General features: G+C 36.2%; 2 protein-coding genes across 3 annotated transcripts in view; one reads left to right on the top strand and one right to left on the bottom strand.

Moving 5' to 3' along the window:
* The window catches only part of ADGRB3 (adhesion G protein-coupled receptor B3), a 748,566-nt gene extending 725,637 nt beyond the window's left edge, over window positions 1-22,929 (bottom strand). Inside the window, exons 1-3 of one of the 2 annotated variants that reach the window (XM_011963583.1) lie at window positions 22,210-22,929; window positions 20,645-20,824; window positions 18,780-19,551 (exon numbers count right to left, since the gene is read on the bottom strand). In XM_011963583.1, coding sequence (XP_011818973.1) covers window positions 18,780-19,536 — 757 coding nt within the window. In that variant the 5' untranslated portion in view covers window positions 19,537-19,551; window positions 20,645-20,824; window positions 22,210-22,929. The remainder of the gene's footprint in view (window positions 1-18,779; window positions 19,552-20,644; window positions 20,825-22,209) is intronic. The other variant, XM_011963584.1, reaches the window with a different exon arrangement.
* The window catches only part of LOC105527291, a 2,506-nt gene continuing 954 nt past the window's right edge, over window positions 21,424-22,975 (top strand). Inside the window, exons 1-2 of the mRNA XM_011963585.1 lie at window positions 21,424-21,512; window positions 22,611-22,972. Coding sequence (XP_011818975.1) covers window positions 21,424-21,512; window positions 22,611-22,972 — 451 coding nt within the window. The remainder of the gene's footprint in view (window positions 21,513-22,610; window positions 22,973-22,975) is intronic.

Consider the following 22,975-nt stretch of genomic DNA (forward strand, 5'->3'; position numbering starts at 1 on the left):
GACACACAGGAATAATTCATTAGTATTGTGATTATGAACTATACAAATAAGTAAATACAAAGTATGGGCTTAGAAGTCTGCTGTTTGTTCCATTTGAATTCTCAAAACTACCACAGATGGTAAATTTCCTTTAACAGATTACTAAAATAGCCATTTCCCATAGATGCCAGGTTAACAGAAAAGTCTACACATTTGGGGTTAAGTTGTGCAATGCCAGTTGTAGCAAGCTATAATTAATCAAAATAAATATATTAGGCTATTACCTGAATTAAGCAAAGATCTATAAAAATTTGCATATAGTTTCACCTACTAATTTTGCTACACTTGTTCAAAGGCACAAAACTGAGTGTTTTAAAAAAGTGTTTACAAATTCTAAGGTTTGATAAAACTTTAAAAGTTGAGTAAGTATTTTAAGTAGGAAGTAATAGGAAAATGTTTAGTTCATCTACTAAATCTGCTGAGTAATCCTATCAGAACAAAACCATGGCCAGCTGCCTGATCACATTTGTCCTCTGAAATAGTCCCACCTATCACCTACAGAGGAGAACAGATACCAATCTGTAGTCTTTTCAAGACTGATGCAAAAACATAGCATAAAATTTTGAAGCTCTATTAACAGGTTTCCATATTTTCATCTGTTTAAAAATTTTTACTGATGTAAAATTTACCTAATTTGCATTCCTTAAAGATTAATACATTCAATTCTTAATTACATGACATGGCACTGAGACCTAGGCTTATTTATAAATAGGCTTTGGCCTCTACAGAAAACAAATAGTTCCGTAAAACTACAATATCTCCCAGACCGTTTTTGTTTTTAGCACTTGGGGAAATTTTTTGATAAATCTTCATTTGTACTCATTTTCCTTTAATGCTAACTCTTGACTTTCCCAGGAAACACAAGGACAGAAAGGCTGTGTTTATTTTCAGGCTGCTTGTCTGACTGGTGTAAAAGTGGAGGCCTTTATAAAGTAACTCATTATATTTCTGATCTTCATCTACAGATGAGTAAAACTGGAAGTGAATAAAATTGAAGTCATTATACTTCATTTTCTGTGGGCAACCTAAAACTTAACGTTTTAGATTACTTTAAAAACCTGAATTAAGAGAACTTCCCACTTCTGCATTATTTGTGCATTAATCTTAATATTGCTTTTTGTACAGACTATATTAAGAAAGAATAGATATGATTTCTATTTTGCAGATGCAGAAAATATAGTTCATATCTTCTATGAACCAAACTATGAAGCAAACTGCAAAGGTCACAAAGCTAGTGGAAAGCAGGGTTGGGAGTGGAACTCTGAAATATGTATATATGAAGCCGAAACTCATTGCTTCCACTAATATAGAAAGTAAAAAGGAAAACCAAAGAAATGAATGTTTTCCTAACAGAAGATCAGAGTCTTACTTTAAAATGTCAAACTCAGCAAATCTATCCAACAATGTGTGATATTTATCATCAAAGGACTGGACCCTTATTTCACATACATACAGGCCAATGAACTAAACGAATAAACGTGAACAAATTTACAAGTTTATGTTGGCAATAATAATAATTACGACAACATTTTTGCATGCTGGTTTTCATTTTGCTAAATAGATTTCATGTGTATTATACTTTCCACACAATTCAGTGTGTTACAGACGATCATTTTGATCTTTATAACTGAGCAAACTGAATTTCTCTCTAAGAGATTATGTGACTTGCCTGAATTTGTTCACAGAGTAATGGCAAAATCTCGTCCAGAAGGCGGTTTTCTAATCCAAATGCTCTTCCGAACACAAAGGACTACAGAGAGTTAAAAATCTAACGTCACATTTCTAATTCTCTTGTTTGTAATATCTAAAGTAAAAGTTTCATAAAATTGAAAGTAAAACAGTATGATCTTTTAAAAAATAGAATATGGATATATATTTCATTGCTATTTTCCTACATTAAGCCTAAGAATAAATGTTAAAAAATGAAAAAAAAAAGGAGGCAGCAAGCAAGATATTTTTCAATTGACTCTGCTCAGGAGGAAAAAGGCATTCAATGCAGGCCAAGACATAAATGATACTTTGGTTCCTTTTAACATGCATACCAATCCTTAGGAAAAAATCAGAATAGAGATTTTTAACTTGATTTAACCAATTAAAGTAAATATATTTAAACTTCAACATGATTGAGAAAGGACTAGTCCAAAGTGACATCCCTATTTACAGAAAAATACTCAGAAGAAGAAGTTAGGTGGCCAAAATATACTTGCCTTTTCTTGGTTAGTCTATCCTGGTCTTCAGGAAACCATCATTTGGGGCAATCACCCTTTTTCAAACAATCTCTAAATAAAACTGACTAGTCTGTTTTAAAAGGAAAAAGTGGTGATACTGTAAACAGTGGTGGATATTTGAAATGAAGACTAAAGAATAGACATGTCTTAACTCAGACATTTTTTCTCATGTGCATGAGTATTCAGAGGAAATAAAGAATTAAAGGTGCAATACATTTCTGAGGACTTAACAGTCCAGGAGGCATTTTAATTTCTCTGAGGTCAATTAAAGAAATTGATTACTTTTTATTATGAATCAAAATTTTATTTGTTGTAATAAAGAATTCTAATTGCAGTAAAGGGTTCCAGGATTACCCAATTAATGGAATTTAACATTTATTGAGCCTTTACTACACAGTCCAAACATTATGCTAAGAATTTTACACACATTTCCTAATTCAGCCTTCCAATTCTTTCACTGAAGTCATCACCACTTCACAGAAAAACAGAAACAAAAACAAACAGAACAAAACAAAACCCTGATCTTCAGAGAAGTGTGTAAAAGTCTCAATGCCACAGAGCTGGAAATTGGGACTAGAACCCAGGGAGTCTGACCCTTAACCACTATGACATGTTGTCTCTCGCAGCAATTTCTGTTTTACATTAAAATTACCTTCCTAAATTCCGGAACTGAAATTATAGCTGTGAAATGTGTAGAATCTAGTATGTAACAAACTGCCAAGAAACAATCAATGATCAAAGAGAATGTGAGACTGTTAATAATATGTACTGTAATTAATACATACTATATGTGACTTCCTCAGAAATGTAAAACTAACTTGTTCTCTTTTGAAATTGACACTTGTTTTCACTTTTAGAAACCTACTTGGCAAAAAATTTACTCTTAAATCCTAAGTAAAACTTTAATTTCTGACATACAAAAAGATCCATAGAATACTGATCTGCATGTATGGATTACAAAGACTTCATGTGAATTTTCAAACAAATCTAATTAAAATTTAAAGCTTCCTTTGCAGAAGGTATTTTTATTCTTTGTTATTCCTATGATCTCATAAATCACCCTAGTTAAAAGTATATTTAGTAAATATTTAGTTAGTAAATTCCGTTTAACAGGGAATATATTCTCAAACTACTGAAAAATGATTATCTTTTCAAATTATATATGCATACACTGCTTGTGAGCATTTAATGTCATATATTCACATGTAAGTGTATATGTGGGTGTGTGTGTGACAGATCAGATAAACAAATGTGGGAACTAAACTGACAATTCACTCCATCCCTGGATTTCCTTCACAATACATAAGAAGAAAAAAAAAAGCAGAAAGTGTTTATTTAATTTCTTAGTTGCTCAATGGCCTATGTGTACTATTCTTTGACTACTGAAGCCTCTTTTATAATCAATGAGCATATCATAATCCAAACTTCATGAGAATAAGAAAGCCAGGAAATTAAATGGAAGGCACAGCCCCGCAGAACAAAGCTTGCCAGCACACCACTCACATTCGGAAGAATTATTTCCTCCCCACTAAGTAACTCACAGAGTCTTATTTAAAGTTTACAACAGCCTACTTTTCCTCTCCCGCCTCTCAGGGGAGATAAGAATACTTCTCAATGTGACAAAAGCCCACCTACTCAAAGGGAAGGTTAATTATTGCTACACAATTAACCTCACAAGAAAATTGTTAAGATTAATGAAGCAGTGCTTACTAAGTGATTACAAGTTCCTCATGACCTACTGTAGAAATATTTGTTTACCAAACACCTACATGTATATTAATAACAGATTCCGTGCAAATTATTTCAATGTCTAACCTATAGACCAATATTTATAAATTATAGTCTATGTAATGAAAAAAGGAATAAAGGAACAAAAGAGGACGAGAGGGAGAGAGGGAGGGAGGGGCTGTGAATGAAATAGAAGAGAGAAAAGATGAAAGAATACAAGAGAAAAGGAAGGAAGATAGGCAGGAAGGAAAGGAAGGACAAAAAGCAGGACAAGTTCTTTCCTTTCAGCAAAACCACCATGCTAGAATAAATGTTTTTCTCTTAGTTCTATAGCAATCATGGTTCAGCAAAGGACCACAGAACCTTCTCTCTAATGTAGTTTTAAAATAAAGAAAAACTCGAGTATCTTTAAATGATGAAAGAATAGTCTCCTATAAAAATCCAGAATTGCTGTACTTATTTTAGTATTTATTAATTTTAATTAGGCTAAAACAAGATTATTTTGATAAATCATACCTAAAATGGGTTCTGGAGTGCCTTGCTAGCAATATATGCAGCTACCTCAGAGTACAGTGTGGAATACAGTGTGGAATGCATTCTTCCCCCAAAATATCATTTACTGACATGCCCATCACCTTATTACATCTGGATTACAGAACACATCACCAATGTAACTAATCACTTTTTAGCACATCACAACTGCTCCCCAATCCACCTCAACCGGACATTATAGATATGTCAGAATAGGATAGGTTAGGTTGCAGCGACAACACCAACCCCCAACTTCTCAGCGTCTCGCAAAAGGAAGTTATTCCTTGCTCATGCCTCACAGTCGTTATAGACAGGCAAAGGCTTAGAGCAGAGGCTCTTCTCATTTTAGTAACTTAAGAACTCAGCTGAGAGAGGAGTCCCTTCTCTTTAGGTACAGGTATCCATGCTAGAAACAAAGACACTTTCATGGTCTTCCTCCAGCAATAAAAGGACTCAGATCAGAAGTGAGCAATGTCACTTTTGCTCACAACTCATTAGCCAGAGCCAATCATATAACCCCATACAACCATTAGTAGGCCAGTAACACAATTCCTACATAAACCCAGAATGGTAGGCGTCTGGAACAATTTGCTGAAAAATATTCATGACACCTCGATTATCTACTGACATCTAAGTAATGTTAATGCTAATAAGCTTTTTGTTGTTATTTTATTAACATGTCTTCAGTTAAGGATATTCATTATGTGTGAACAATGAAAAGAATTAAACATAATTATTATTGCTCTAATAACTTCAGCTTATTCCAAGAAACTTGAGTTTGAAACTGAAATATTTGAGGATTATCAAAACAATAAAGGACAGGCAGAATGAATACCATCCAAATGTATTACATTTATAAAGATTTAAAATTAAGGCTTCTGAATATTTATCAATTGTACTTAAAAATTTTAAAGGATTCTAAATAAATATTCGTATTTATCTAAGTAAACTACTATTTGAGAAAAAGATATGATTGGAGTAAGCTAATTTGCATGAGGGTTTTTGTTTGGGAGCCCAGGGTGGAAGAGGTCTGGAGTTCAGATGACCAGAAAGATGGAGAAATGTGGTGCCTGTCCTGATGTCCAACAGGGGGCCTCAGGACAAACTGGCTGCAGACAGAGTCTGAAGAAAGTGTTTATGTTCCAGGAGCAAGAGGAAGGTCATGAGCAGATCTGTTATTTCACAAGTGTAACACAGTGGGAAAGCGGGAGTCTCACCGCTGGCTTAAACACAGCTTGGCTGCATGGCACTAAGGTCTGTGCTAAGCAAAAGCAGAGACGCTGAGTCCTGGCAGGAGATTGCAAATGCCTACCAGACGGTTTGAGGCATGGTGGAGAAGTGACAGAGAATGCTTATGGGACACTACCCAGCAGGCATTGAAGACACCTGAGAAGCACCATAGAGAAAGCTGAAGACTTGCATAAGAGGTGGGAGTTAGACTCAGGCAAACTCAATAATCGGGCTGTGTGGGGAAGAGCAGAGTATGGAAACAAATTAAGCACAGATAGATATGCAGGCCATAGGATCCTAGATAAATTACGAATTTTGTTCTAAGCAAAACACAGTAAGAACAAACTAACAGTCCTTATACATACTTGTTGATCATAAAACTGAAAATATTAGTTTTCAATGGAAGAAAGTTTAAAACATGAATTTTTTGTATGCGGCTTCATATGGGGACACTGATTTATAGTTCTGCAGTGGTTTTTCAAAGAGTTCCTCTCCTACCAATACAGGAAGAAAGGAGAGACTGATTAGATATGGCTTTAGGCTTTCTGTCCACTTCATCCAAAGCAGCTCTGTTTTTAAAAGGCTCTTATATATTGGCTTCCATTTAGAAAAAAAAGGTTCCACTGCAAAGGGGAGAAAATGTTGTATTAATTCACATCCTACCATTTACTCATTTCTTTTGCCTAAATCAGTTCTTTATTTAGTGGCTCAACTTCTGTTCTCCTAAACTCCCACTGCTCCGTATTTGTGGTTTCTGTGGTCTCAGAACGCAGAGGCCAGAGGGAAGCACATGTAATATTTATTATACCTAGAATTCATTTATGACCCTTTATTACCAATTGAACACCAAAGTATGATCATCAGAAAATTCCAGGGAAACCACTAAACAGAAAGAAGTCATATGTTTTTAAAAGCGTAGATTTTTAGTATACTACAAGCTAAGTATTAAAATATTCTCTTTCTTGGAAGTGAAATGATGCCGCTCCACGGCTATTTGCTTCATCGTATTTGAAAGCAAAGCCTGTGAAAAATAAAATGGCCAATGCAATTGGCTAATTTCTCAAGCTCCACTTAAAAAATATACAGTTTGCCCTTTAAGTTACAAAAACCAAGGCCAGCCAAAGAGAACTGACCACAGGCTGACACATCTGTAAAGGAAGCTGACCTCTCTTGGAAGCCAAAATAAACTGAAATTTCTCAGTCTACAGTGCAGAGGCAGATCTTTGAAAGTTTGCCAGATTTATATGGAAAGATTATATAAAGTAAACAGATGTTTGTTTTCCCAAGTTGCCCTCTTTTTTACTTATAATTATTATAAGTAGTAAACATAAGAAGTATTTCCAAAAACATTCAACAGACATAAAATAATTGTTTTGCATTGCCTATTCAAAAAAATTATAAAGCTGTTTCAATAGAAGTCTAGAAGAAAAGTCAGCCTTTTAATTTTTTTCAGTTACTTCTTTCCCTCTCAGGCTCCTTTCTTGATGTGAAAAGCAACAAATGGACAAACAAAAAGGAAAAGTAAAAAGCTGTAATTTGCCTTATGAAATTATAAAGGAAAACTTAGTTGCCTTGATTCGTTTTTGGAATAAAACAAAGAAGATACACAAAAATACATTTTGTGTATGTGTTTTGTTTTGTGACAGTGAGATCAACAGGCAAAATGAAACTTGAACAGCAACAAAAATTCTCTTTTTATATCTTTCATTATTTAAATGATATAAAATTAGATTAAATTCTTAATCTGTCAGGAATTTTCATGTTTTATATGGGAGCCTTGAAGTAATTTGTTTTTGTCAGCTCACACAAATTTCTTTGAACATCTAGGGCAGCGCAAATGTTCCATTGTCACATCAATACTGAAAATAAATATTATGTATGATGTATATGAATGTATGTGTATTATATAATTTTTAAAAAATTTTGGCCGGGCGCGGTGGCTCAAGCCTGTAATCCCAGCACTTTAGGAGGCCGAGACGGGCGGATCACGAGGTCAGGAGATCGAGACCATCCTGGCTAACCCGGTGAAACCCCGTCTCTACTAAAAAATACAAAAAACTAGCCGGGCGAGGTGGTGGGCGCCTGCAGTCCCAGCTACTCGGGAGGCTGAGGCAGGAGAATGGCGTGAACCTGAGAGGCGGAGCTTGCAGTGAGCGGAGATCCAGCCACTGCACTCCAGGCTGGGCGACAGAGCGAGACTCTGTTTCAAAAAAAAAAAATTTTGATGCAATAAAAAAAACCAACAGATAAATACAGAAAAATACATAGAGGGCCTAAACTCAAAGAAGAGTTATTAAGACAAACACATATTGATATTTTAATTTTCATTACTTGTTATTTATTTCTCTGTACACTTGGGCTACTCTGTGCACCCATCTGCGAAAGGGATAATTATTACATAGGACCTTTAGTTCATTAAATGTAAGGACCACAATATAAAACACTGATTTCTGATTTATTTTATATATACTCCAAAATCACCTCACTAACTCAACTATACACCCCTGTGTTAGTCAGGGTCCCAGTAAGAAACCCATGGTTCTCAAGGTATTTTGAGAAGCAAGTACAACAGCATGAATAGTGCTTGGACTAAGCAAGGAAAGGTAGTTCAGTGCCCAGGGCTAGAAACAGTGGGGAACCATTACTACCCACAGGCTTCAAGGAATAAGGCTCCTGGTCACCAGAGCATCAAAGAGGGAGGTCACCTGACAGAAGCTATAACCTTCAACAGAGGACAGGGGCATGCAGCCAACCCAGAGCAATGCAAGGGGAGAGGCCCAGAAAAAGAGACACCCTGACTTTGCTCATTTCTCACCTTCAATGCTATTTCTCAAGGTATCACAAGTTAACCAAGAATGCACGACATTATTTCTCCAAAACATAGATTTCCCCAGACAATAACAAAGTAAAAATCCAAGATAGATCATCTTAGTAAATCTATACAGACTCTGAACTTGAAATACATGCTCTTTAAATTTAATAATCTTAGACTGAAAATCAGTCGTTTTGTGAGACCTACCTCATATTTGTTTAAATTATGTGTACAAAATAGAACAAAAAGTCTAATGAATGAAAGCTTTAATTTGTAGACACTAGTCTACATTAAGTAGTACGTCAAGGTATACTCCAATTACTGTCCTGAATAAATATGAGGTAATTTTAATGATTAGATTTATCAAATAGCCCTAAATGACTGTTCATCTTTTATCTTATAGAGATGCTGTTGAATGTATATTCCAAAAAGAGTTATGCTCAGCTGAAATGATTGTCCCATTATATATTTGCAGATTAGGATTCCATTAAGCAGGTAAGATTTGGACTAAATAGTGTTGAAATATCTTTATAAGTCTGAATATTTGTGATTCAGTTTCAAAAGTACTCCAGACCTAGAGGGAGTAAGAAAATCTATAGCTCTGAAATTCTTCAGCTTTTCATTTGATCTAATTTGTAGTAAAATTATTTAAAAAGAAAGACCATGATTTTTAGAGTATTCTGCATAATTGACACAGGTCAATGGGGCAAATAATATGTACTGATACAGTTTTTGCCCATATAGAACAATATGTGCAATAGAGCTTTGCAAACTAGAAAGCATTTCCTGAATGATAGGTGTTGTTATATTCTTTGTATTTATGAAATCTTTATTTAAATGCTTTAGTTCTTTATTTTCTGAAGGGTGATATGTAAAGATTCTCTTAAAAAATGCATCTTATTGGAGAACAAATTATTAGTGTTTAAGTATATATAGAAATTTTTTTAAAAAATTTATCAAAATTTTAAAAATTGCCTTAAAAAGGAGGAACAACAGGAGAAATGTCATGAGATGAACGTTGTATACTATTCATCTAGTATGAGCCACCCAGGAAAGCAAATGTTTCTGTGACATTTCTATTACCTTAACATATCTGTTGTTAAAAAGTAATGTTACCTAGATAACCTTCCATGATTGACTCCACAATTTTCTTAATGCTTTTTAAGCATTCATGTCTGAGGACATTTGCTACATCCCAGATATTGCAATCTGGATCCATCAGCGTTCTAATGTCTTTCTCATGCCCATATTTGTTCTCTTTTGAAAAAAAAAAAAAAAAAAAAAACTCTCACACCCCAAATAAACTTGTTTTTTAGTAGAAATAATTTGAGAAAATATTTATCCAGGATTAAGTTGGCAGGTAAATTATTTCATTTTACATAATAGAAACAGAAACTAAACAGTAACCATTTTACCTTCATATTTTATAACATGCCCCAGACATCATCATTGTGTGACAGGGATTGGTTATAGGAAAAATGCACATCCGCAAACATTTTAGATTTCAGAAAAGATTCCTATTCATTCAATTAATTTTCAGTTAATCAGCTACATGTTCATGTATTTAGTACATTTGTTACTTATTGAACTTTCCATGCACACTAGAAATACTTTATTAAACTTTTACAGCCATGTAGCTAGGTCACTCTCTGCAAGCAGACCAAATTCCTGGAGGATAGCGGAAAGATAATTGAATGTACAGCCTGTGGCATTTCATAGAGTCTCATAGATGATAGTTTCAAATTTTACCTTATGAAAATATCAGAATTCTCAAATTAATGCTAACCTTTTTGGGGTTTTTGTTTTTTTCAATATCTAATTATATAAGCATTGTGGGGGGATATTCGGGATCATTGGTCTCTAATAACTTATCACAATTCACTGAATGAAATTCCGGCAAAGTCATCCTATTTTCCAAGTGGTTAAATATGGACTCGCATTTCGAGATAATTTCTTTTCAAAATAGATCTCAAAACATAAACCGCATTTTGCAGAATCCAGCAAAGATTAAAATAGTCAGAAATCATTTAACTTAAATAGCTTTGCTGCCTATCAGCAATGATATTCAAAGGACAGCTTTCCAGGCCCAGGATGATGCACAGACCACTGTCTTGATCTAGGTGATGTATTATTAGTCATGCCGTCATCAACACAAAGGTATTGAGATGCTACCTTTTCTTCAATATCTCTATGGCTTTATGATCCTTGGTTAAATGCTCTAAATTCATAGTCAAGTTCAAATAATTAAATGGCACTCTAAATCATTATTGATTATCAATTATCTATGGTTTATAGCCAAAAAAAAGAATAAAAATAAAGTTTCCAAAACTGCACTGATTTGAAGATATTTTATATCAATGTATATTAATGTACAAAAATAAAATTTAAAGTGTTGGGTACTAGACACATTAAATACCATATAATGATATCGTATAATGAAAAATATATAGAAAAATTATAACTGTTTCAAGTGTAAATCGAATACTTAAATGAAATTCTACTTCACAAAGAAACATTATAAGCAGTTTCAAACATAATGAAAAATATCTCAGTGAAAATTTATTTCGATTACGATGATAGGTTATAAGAAATCCATGCTTAACATATGTAGGTCTCATTCTAGAGAGCTCCTACACCTTCTACACTCAACAACTTCATTATGAACAGCATTCTTTTGTTTCAATTTTGCTTTGTTCATTCATATTTTCAACCATACACACATGAAATATGGAAATCCTTCTTCAAGTTTCCAACCCAAATTCCCTTTTCTGGTCCCCAGGATTATACTCTTAAAAATTCCATGCACAAAACATCAAGTACTCAGTAGATTCCTAATCAATCAATAAATGTTTGCATAATAACAAAAATACCAGAGAAAAGATGTATTTAAACCAATATTATCACCCCCTCCTCTCCACAACACATGCACACACACTCTTATACAATTAAAAGTTTCAAATGGTTCTCAAAACTTTGCAGACCCATATAACTGCTATGTAGCATCACATAGCTACTCAAGTTACTTCTTCTCTTCCTTGCCATTCTCCTTACCCAAAAACAAAACAAAAAATAAAATGTACTCCAGTCCTGTATATGCAAGTTTTGTTAAAGGTAAAAAACAGACAAAACAACAAATAAAAACATATGAAGTACTATGAAAATTTAGCGTTATCATTTGTATTTGTCTATTTTTATCAACTCGCCAAAACTTGGAAGTCTATCTTGTTTTTTGTTTTGTTTTTTGTTTTTGACAAAGTTTTGCTCTTGTCGCCCAGGCTGGAGTGCAGTGGCCTGATCTCCGCTCACTGCAACCTCCTCCTCCTGGGTTCAAGCAATTCTACTGCCTCAGCCTCCTGAGAAGCTGGGACTACAGGCATGCACCACCACACCGGGCTAATTTTTGTATTTTTAGTAGAGATGGGGTTTCATCATGTTGGCCAGGTCCAGAACTCCTGACTTCAGGTGATCCACCGCCTCGGCCTCCCAAAGTGCTGGGATTACAGGCTTGAGCTACTATGCCCGCCCGGAAGTCTACCATTTTGAATGTTAACTTTTTCCATCCTGGACACAGGTCATCATGTCTGGGTAATTTTATTTTATACAAATGATACACAATTTCTAATATTTTATGAGAAAATTGCATAAGAATATAGATATGTCTGAAATAAAATGTGAGTTTTAATCAGGAATTGTTTAGATCTACCAGAAGTTGAAGAAGGGAGTTTGAGGGAAAAGAAAAGGGTACTGGGCCGCCACGGTGGCTCCCACCTGTAATCCTAGCACTTTGAGATGCCGAGGCAGGTGGATCACCTGAGGTCAAGAGTTCGAGACCAGCCGGGCTAACATAGCAAAACCCCATTTCTACTAAAAATTCAAAAAATTAGCCAGGCGTGGTGGTGCACACCTGTAATCCCAGCTACTCAGGAGGCTGAGGCAGGAGAATTGCTTGAACCCTGGAGGCGGAGGTTGCAGTGGCCTAGATCGCACCATGACACTCCAGTTTAGGCAACAATAGAGCAACGCCATCTCAAAAAAGAAAAAAGAAAAGAGCACTGACATTTATCGAGGGCCTAACATAACTTGAGCATACACGCAGTCTCATTTAGTATGACACTCCATTACAGTAGGTATTATTCTCAGTTTATTAGTTAGTCAAGCTCAGTCACTTGTCAAAGGTGCTACTAAGTGGCTGAGTCATTTTTGGGACCAAAGTTTTTCTTATACCAAATCATGCTTCTCATTTCAAGGAAGTGACACATCTAGAAAAAAGTAATATCTCTGATTTCTTATTAGTTAATTGAATTGGGAAGAAATTTCCACAGGCACTGACAGGAACTGAAATATTCCAAGTAATTAATTTTATTAATGTTTTATACATGATGTCATTTCCTATCCTCCTGTACCCTGAGAAATAAGCATTACTAGCCCACTCTGAAAATAAGAAGTGATAATATAGAGTAATAGTCATTATAAGGAACAGCAAATTAAAACTCAGCTCTCTTTGGTTCATGATCTTAAAACCCAATACATACAATTTAGAAAAAAAAAAAATTTGTCAATCTTATTTTTAAAGAAACAATGATTTATTTTCCAAGTGCCAGATTGCTTTTATAGGTACTATATATCAGACTTAGCCTAAAGAAAAAACTATGATTTATAAATTAGATACATGGAAAAAAATCAGCTTAACAATAAAATTGCTTCTATTAGGAAAGTAAGTAAAAGAAAACATGCAAAAAGCTGGATTTTAAGAGAAGTAAAATTCTTATCTCGATTTTGGTAGAAAAGGAACTTGAAGTACATTTATCTACAGCTGTAGTAAAAATCCTCTGGAACACATATGCTGGCACATGTGTGCATGCATGGCATACATACAAATGCACTTGTGTTCACACCCCTCTTAATATTTTAAATCTATTGTCTACAAAAAATATGTTACCATGTAATGGAGTTTTCTTTCATTAAATGCTACATATACGAGCTACTCCTTAATTGGCAAAATTCTAGATGGCAAACGGAATAACTGTGGCATTTTGTTATACTTGACCAGGCCTACAATTTTTACTAATATTCCATCATTAACATAGATCATAATCAAAAGTGAATAACAGTTAACATTGAGACTGATGTGTAAATAGTCTTTTCCTATTTCTTGGAAAGACAGCTTATGTTTATCTTCAAAGTGTGGAGGAGAGGATTTGCAAAATGTCATTACTGTACAAGTAATGCTAGGGCCAGAAAAGAGAAACAGAGAGAGAAATGAAGTCAAATAAAGAGATAGAAATTGGCAAATTTTCTTACCACTTTTTTTCTAGATGGGCATACATAGCAAGTTCTATTTATTATTGACATTTTAAAATAAACATACAAATAATTAAGAATGTTTGTTAGTAAGTCGTTCTTGTTCTTTTAAAAACTTTTAAAATAATACCTTGGAGATCAGGAACTGACATCAATAATGCATGAATAAAATTGGAAATTATAAAAATAGTAGCAATCTTCCGCTAATAAAGCTGTAAGTAAAAGGTGGATGCTTTCCCAAAGTCATGTATTTCTATTCTTTTTATTGTAATCTATTTATTGCTGTCTTTCCTATTGAGATGTTTTTGTTTCATTTATTTCACATTCATTTCAACCAATATTTACTAAAACCCCGTTCAGAGTGTGCTGGATAATTGAAAGCCTCAGGAATTTTTTTTTTTTTTTTCTTTTCCTTAGGTAGAGTCTTGCTCTGTCACCCAGGCTAGAGTGCAGTGGTGCCATCTCAGCTCACTGCAACCTCTGTCTCCAGGGTTCAAGCAATTCTCTGCCTCAGCCTCCTGAGTAGCTGGGATTACAGGCTCCCACCACCACACCCAGCTAAGTTTTGTATTTTTAGTAGAGACAGGGTTTCAACATATTGGCCTGGCTGGTCTTGAACTCCTGACCTCGTGATCCACCCGCTTCAGCCTCCCAAAGTGTTGGGATTTCAGGCGCAAGTCACTGCATCCAGTCGAGATGAAAATATTAATGTAAAATCACACTGCAATATGACGAATGCTAGAAAAGAAGTAGAGTATGTGCAAAAGTCTGTAGGATCTAGCACAGGCAAACGGCAAACTGTCACTCTGTTTCTTCAAGGAACAACAAATTTAGTAAATCTTTCTGCATTCTGATAAAGAGTATGGCATCCTGGCAGTGATATACAAGACAAAAAAGGAAGATGAAAAGAGTGTAAAGAGAAAGGTGAATGATGACTCCTAAAGTTATCTGAGGGCAAACAGAACAAAGGTAAAAAGAAACGGGGACTATTAAACTGACATAGACTCAAATCACTTTAGACTGCAAATATGTGCCTAAAAATACCAACACATACACACGCAGGCATGAGCTAAAGTCTACACAGGCCTATGGTGAGACTTCCCTTGGGGAGTAGAATATCAAGGATTAGCAAAGGCAGAGTAGAAAGACAAATGAGTGTGTGTGTTCAGATTTCCTGGAATCTATACAGAGATCCCAATTTCCTTTCACATAAGTAGCGCCATTGATGCCAGTAAGAAACAAAGATTCCATTAAGGCTTATTACGTGATTTAATATCCTGGTGTGGAATTTTTCTGCCAAAATTGTTTTAATCATTTATTGTAAATGAAGTGGCAAGAAATAAGATATTTTTATTCCACATTTTATATCTCAGCTATACAGTCCAGAATTATCTTCAGCAAAAGAGTCCTATAAACCATAGTAAAGACCTCAGGACAATTAAAGATGACTTTGTTAACAAATACCAGTCTTTCTCCAGACTTGTACCTAAAATCTGGTAAACCACAATGTCATTTGAATTTTTTTTTTTTTTTTTTTAAGTAACAGCCATTATATGTTAAGAGGTTTTTAAAAAGCTGTATGGAATAAGACATTTTTATCTGGGAAAAAAAAAGGCTTCATTTTGTCAACTTAATAATTCACAATTTCATATAAAAATTAGAGAAATAACTAAGTTTCTACAATGACATGATACCCCCCAAATATGTCAAATATGATCTTAAATAAGAAATTTTTAAAATGTACTCAAATGTAATACTTTAATGAAGCATTAGTCAAATAATTTACTTTGTATGATATATTCAAGATCACATTTGTAATTGTTAGTGTCACTAAAAACAGTAATAGTTTTCTTGCTGTTGTTTTCTGGTTATAAAATTTTTCAACACATGAATATATTATTAAAGAAGGTTCTAGCATAAATCCTGTCTCAAAGTAGGCATCCCACTCCTGACAGTCTATTGTTTCTTCAATACTAAATACCAAATATGAGTTCATAATACCAGTGGACACACTCACAATATACAACATTTGATATGTCTTTGCCATCACCATCAGTATTACACAAAACAATCTGGAATCACATGTACTAAGTGTGAAGACTCTGAATTTGTGCCACTTCTATGGTGTAATACATGTTGAAGATATTTCTACTCCAGGCAGGCCTTCTGAGTCAGTATTTATTAGTGAATAAAATGGGAGTCAAAGGAGAGTAATCTTGTATTTATTCCTCTGGTAACTTAAAAGACAACCTTTTAAAATAGGAAATGGAAAACACCAAGTAATATAAAATATAAGTCGAATTTTTAAAACCTAATTTTAAAAGCTAGAATTACATGCTATCATATAAAATGACACTCTGGAATAAAATGAGATATGAGTAGCACAACTATATGTAATGATTAACCTCAAGCTCTATGTCATTATATGGTAGTTTACTTGAAATGGTATTAAATAATTATTTATTAGTGTTTTATATATCATTAATATCAAATATTGAAGACAAAATGTACTTTGCTTAAATTTGGTTAAATCAAAGGTCAATAGATTTTCACATTCTTTTCCTACAATGTAGCCTAGCCAGAGAGAGATTATTTAACTGGGGTAAAGAGCGGTACATGTATTTTGTAAGAATTACTTAACAAATGCATCAGCTACAATTGTGTCATCAGTAATTCCTTATCCTTACCTTTCTGACCTCAGAATACCTAAACAAAGAATACAAATTCACAATGTACAGAATAGACTATGCACTTCTACTGACATAGCCTATGTTGCTCCCCTATGAGACAAACTTTTTCTAGTTCAACTCTGTTAACATCATACTGCACTTTAAATGTCAGTATATTTGTCAGTGGATGTATTTCTTTTTCATTTTGCCAGTGAATTAACAACAATACACAATTTGTCTCCCATGATCTAAAATCACTCTTATTTGTCTTCATTTACAAAACAAATGGCTATCTAGTGTAGCTTCTGTAAATCCCAGCATTATCTTAACCCACATCTCAGGATCATGATCAACAAAATCTTTGAAAATTATGCTTATCGTGCACACTAAAACTTTGTTTTTGTCACTTACTACCTTTCATATAAAAGAGTTGTGACACTGAATTCACTTTCCACTGTCATCAGTACTCAATTTTATGACAGAAATTTAACCATTGAAGAAACAGATTTTCTAAATTTGATTAAAATAACAATAAAACAAACAAAAACCAGCTTCTTATGTTAATTGTTTATTAGCCAGGTTGTAACATCACATTTTTTGAGTGTACTGTAGCTTCTTATTCTAGGGGACACTAATTAGTTTTAAATGGTGTTAAATACCATCCCTGCAGTTGCAAGTGCTTCTCTGGGATTTTTTACTACAGAAAATAACTCCTGCAATTTAAAACCACTTTGTTTTCTTCAGTCACCGCTGATAGTGAAACAGTGACCTGCAGAAATCTTTAAGGTTTTCACCCCTCTCTCGCTGCCATTAGTCTGCCTTCATTTTCTAACAGGTCTTTTCCTCTCCTATCATCGCTCTTCCATAATTCCCATCCCTTAAATTGCAGCCAACAGAGAAATAGCATTAGGCTATTTAGGTTCTCCATTCCTCCACTCCCCCTTACAAAGCCTTGGCTACCCTTAAAGAAAATTCTCCAACAACGTGTCAATTTTATATTGGCCACAAAGACAACGTCTGTTGGTTGAGGAAAAGGAAAGAGGGACTGGAGCTTGGAGACTGGAGTTTGGCTGTCCCTTTCCACAGACTGGGATCTTTGTGGCGATCAGAAAACATTTTCTGCATAACAAATCAATACACTCTCTAGTTGCAGGATTGGGAAGCAAGAACTAATATGTATCAGCAGTGTCCTTAAAGGAATGGAACACAACATCCATTAACCTTCCAAACAAGAAAAGTCATTCTCTCAAAATATGTCACGCTTTCTTGCATTATGACACATAATCACAACCTCAAATCCTCTGGTAGCTCCCCCACTGGGGAATGGGTGAAAACTATAAATCATTCCTGTACTTTCTTTTTCTTCCGCATTTCCGCTGCACTTCCTCCCCCTCTCTCCCCCCATCTAGCTCTGAGACGTTCCCTCTCTTCTGTGCATCAACCGGGGACCAAGAAGACAAAGGCAAAAATTCACTCTCAAGAGGCGGATGGGGTCCTAAAGGATCAGTATGTGTTTTCCTTTCACCCCTCCACCCTGTCCTCAGGCGACTCCAGAGCCAGAAGACCTGGAGAGTTTGCGCTTCTAGTGACTTCCTTGTGACCCAGGAAAGAGCAAGCGTGCGAGATTTTTGCGCAAGCACCTCAAATAAAATTCCAGACCAGGGGAGAAAAGGTGGTATACCCCTGCCTTCATGTGTCAGGAAGTCATTTGGTCCAAACAGGCAAGCTAATGAGTTTGCACCACCTTTTAGCCAAGATGCCCCAAAATCAAACCTGGAAATGGGTGGGGAGTGAGAGGAAAGGACTCTGTGGGCATAGGAGAGAGGAAGTAAAGTGGACGTTTTGCTGGGCTGGAGCAGAAGAGAGATGTCTATAAATCCATTTCACAGGTGGAGCGTGTGTGTGTCACCTCAAGGGGCTGCAGCCTGAATAATGGCACCCCTCTCCCTCCTCACCAATCTCTAGCGCAAGCTGGCTCTAGGTTTCTGTATCTTTCTCCTGAAAATTCCACCCGCACTTCCAGCACATGCTGGTGAGCTATCCAGCCCTCACTGCCCTATCTCTAAAACCCTGAATCCTAAAACTAGCTCAAGAGACCTTCAGTGAATAGCACAAATCAAATGAATCCAAAAGTGACAATAAAGAAGAAAAAAATAGGCCTGTGTGTTGAAACAGCACATTTTAACTCCATCTCCCAAAAGTGCTCCCCCGCTCACCTTCCCCTCTCCTTTGGCCACTTACCTTCTTTGGGTGGTCGCTTGGCCTCCCTGGTAAGATTGCAGACTTGGGTGGTTTGCAGCTCCTGGGTCAGGCAGCCCTCTGTCTGCTCATTCAGGGGTAACACCACGTTATTTAACAAAACCAGCGACTGGTCGTCGATCCCCCACTCTCCCAAATGCTGAGGGCAGGTGCATTTTGTATACATGATCCCACATGATTCTGTTCTCCCATTTTCTGATTTTAAGCAGCTCTCCAACCAAGTGCATAATACATGGCAACCAAACTGGCTTGGGCTGACCTTGTTCAATACCAAAAACTCAAAAAAAGATTTCTGATCTTCTTCCCCTTTTTTCTGTAATCCTGGGAAATCAGTTGGAAATACTCGACGTATTTGAATAAAATTTTTATCATATTGTAGAAAAACGAAAGCATTCTTGGAATTGCAGAGTTGCATTATAGAATGATTCTTTCTTAAAAGATCCTTTATTTTTTCATGGGAAAAATGATCAAACTGATAAGCCAGGAGTGAAAAGTTAGAGCAGCTAAGGTCCTTTTTGGAAAATTTCAGGTAAATGCTATATTTGGTTGGATCTGGATTTTCCAGCGTCCAAGTGCAGTTTGTAAAGTTTTTGGGAAACATTTCACTTACAGAATACGATCCATAAATGACTCCCTTCACCAAAGTTGAACACCAGAAGTCTTGGGCAGCATTAAATCCAAACATAACCAGGAGATAGGTGGAAAATATATAAATCAGCAGGTTACGAACAGCCTTCATCCTATGTCATTTGGCCTGTAAAAATGGCAATGAAAGTAAAATGCAAGTAGGAGTCTACATGCATTGAGAAAATAAACTCCTTTCAATATTACAGCCAGCTGTTTTCAAGATTTCAGTAAAAAACCCTTTTTAAAAGAAGGACAGGTAATTTTTATTTTATAACACAGGAGAATTATCTGTTGCTGTGTGAACAGCGCCCTCATGTGGCCATTCACAGTGGTCAAATTCGCAACATTCCATTTAAAAATAATATTTAATAGATTATTAATAGGAATGCCCTAACTTATCTACCACGATATCCTCCACGTCCATTATCATTCTATAGAATGAAAAGGGAAAACATGGAGTTTTAAAACGTCATAATGTAAACGCTAATTGTCGAAACAGTATTAATCAGTCTATAGTCTATACAACCTCTCTCTCTGTCCTCTGCCAGCAGTAAACACCATCATACAAAATCTAATCTGATAATCTGGGAACAGGCTGTCATCACATTATTTCTCTTCTCTTAAATGTGAAAAGTAATGATGATAAGTTATGGTCACAATTTTAAAAGCACAAATGATAATTTATTACAGATGGAACATCATCTCCCAAATGCCCCACTTGCCTTTGCAGGGGCCACCATGTGAACTGCTCAGAAATTCCTTTGCAAAAACAGGGGCATTCATGTGGATTAATTAATTTTTAAAACATCATTTGAGAAAGGGCATAGATGGATAAACACATAGGGGAGACTTGTTCAACATCACCATTGAGAACCAGGATTTAAGGCAGTCATTTCAATGTGACATGCCCTCTTGGGATACATAAAGTAGATCACTGTATTAGTATCTGTATCCAAAGGTGATGTCAGAAAAAAAAAAAAAAATCCAAAACCATAGTAATTGAGCTGGTTTCAGTCTTTTAATTTTTGAAAAATTATCAATTGTAATTTAAGGCTTACACATGGTAATAAAACACATTAGCATTTTTGTTCCTAGCAGATTCCAATTATTGAATTGCTCCCTTTCCAACAACTCCAAAGCTCCTCTTTTCTTTTCTTTTTTTTTTTTTTTTAATTTCAACCCTGGCTTTGGATAATAAAGTAGTCCTTGATTATATTTACCTCTGTAAGTTGTTATCCAAAAATAACTTGAATATTTTTCAGCTTTAACCTTTAAGAAGTTATTTCTTAGAATAAATGACACTGCTTTTTGTTTGTTTGTTTGTTTGTTTAGCCTTTGAGCTGATAAAATGATGCCAAGTTAATTTTAAAAGTCTTTAGGCTGCAGTCTCTTCCACTGTTCTGTAAACAGAGACAGACATACAGACATATAGACAGTTAAGAGTTTTCATGCCTTTGCCTGGGTCTTCTCTGAACCAAAGGATAAAACCCTCTTCCTTCCCATTGCATAACACACACCAACGCATGCACACCAAATCCAGTGACCGAAGTCCCTGAAGATAGATCTGCATTTTCTAGATTATAATTCAAATTCTATGTCTTGATATAGGCAAACACAGCCCCAACTCTAAATCTCTATATAGCAGCAGTTTAAAATAACATCAGAACTGCTGGGACCATCAAAACAGTGTTCTCTGTTTCAAGCAAATAGCTCAATGAATAATGCATTTTCTTCATGAGAAAATAAAGCCAATGAGAATATAAAGGTTAAAAAAAAAAAAAACAGAGAAAGTTGTAAGAAATTCTGGAATAATTTCCTTTTTTTCTTTTCTTTCTTTTTTTTTTTGCTGTTGCACTTTGCAGGCAATGCAGGTCTGCGCAGTGTTCTTCAGGATAGAGTGTAGGCGTTGAGAGCCAATGTGACAATAAGTGTCTAAATTAGGAATTCCATCCATGAAAGGGGATTTCATTTTATAGTCAGGAACTCAAAAAGAGGTCGTATGTCTTTTCCTAATGAAACTGGTACTTTTGCTTCCATTTATTTGACAGTGCATGTCTGCAATGCCGTGCTCATCAATGATCAGAAAGAGTGAGGAAATAGCACTTTAATGCCTGCTCAAGAGAAAACACTCAGTATAATGCTCTTTATTTTTCATCAGTCTGGAGTACAGAGTCTTGTTTTGTTCTAAATAATAAAAAATAAATCATTACCCTCATCCCCCAATGGACTGCAGGGACCGTTCAAAAAGCTGTATTTCCCTCTTAAAGAAGAGGTGGGGGCAGGGGCAAAGGCTGGCCACGGAGGTGTCAAGGATGTTTTATTTATTTATTTATTTATCTATCTATCTCTTGCTGAGAAGCAAACCAGCATTGAGTTTAGCTATTCTCACAACTGATTTTCTGGGTGACACTTTAGTTTAGTCGAACATAGACGGCGCCATCACTCCACAGATTTTTCCCCCCAATAGAAGACCCACTGCCTTCTCTTAACTTCCTTTTAACCTAAAATTTTCCCCCCATAAAATTACCCCAATCACACAAAACTGCCAGATTTTCTAGGTCTCTCTGCTTATTCCTTCTGACCCAAGTCTCTTGAAACCCAGACTTCTCTAACTTTTCAACTGCGGCGTTTAAGTAAATGCAGACAGCCGGATTTGCTCACAGCCTCCCCATCCGCCAGCAACAGCCTTTCCTTTCATTTTCCTTCCTTCTCAAACATTAAGCCCAAAGCTCCACGGTGGCGACCCCCGGCAGAGAAAAGGTGACCCCTGGACCCCCTTCCTTACCTTCCACTCCGAAAGCTCAGGGAGGCTCTTGCTCTAAGACACCAGCACAGGCACGCGTCCCAGCAACAGTGACGGAGAGACTCCCCTTCGGTCCCAATCACCGTTGCCCATTTTCCCCGGTTCAGCTTCCAAAATCAGGATTTATTTTAAAAAATGCATACATACGAAAAGCAAAAGGTGAGGGGTGGGAACGAAAGGGGGGTCGATGAGAGAGAGAGAGAAAAAAAGCCACCAGGAGCCCAGAACCTTGCGCCGTATCCAACTGAATCCAACCTCCAATCCGAGGGGGGCTAAAGGGAGCAGAAGCCCCCCCAAGGGAGACTCTAAGGAACCCCCCAAAATGTAAGTGGCTTAAGAGCGAAGATTTGTTTCATAAAAGCTACCCCCAACAAACCGATTAGCCAAGAAGCAAAGAAAGCGCTGAGACGAGAAGTGACCGGCGGCGGCGGCGGCTGCTATGGCAGATTTGTTGGGGCGGTGGGTTTATTACGGGAGTATTCGTGGTCGGATCGGAAGGCTCAAGCTTATGCTCGTTCCTCTTTCCGCTTTCCTCCCTCCTCCTCCTCCCCCCTGCAGGTACTGATGGACGGACGGCGACTAAGGAGAGGGGGGAAAAATCCTTGGCTGGTGATGTCGGAAAGCTGTTTGAATGCCCAGCGAGGAGGGAGGCGCGAGAGGGAGCGAGATAGTAAAGCTCTGTCTCGGGTGTGCGCGCCGGCGCGCGGTGCTCGCTCTCCCTTGGGCGCACGCGCTGGGGCTGCGCGTG

This window comes from Colobus angolensis, unplaced genomic scaffold, assembly GCF_000951035.1.
Source record: "Colobus angolensis palliatus isolate OR3802 unplaced genomic scaffold, Cang.pa_1.0 Scaffold613, whole genome shotgun sequence".
Lineage (NCBI taxonomy): Eukaryota > Metazoa > Chordata > Mammalia > Primates > Cercopithecidae > Colobus > Colobus angolensis.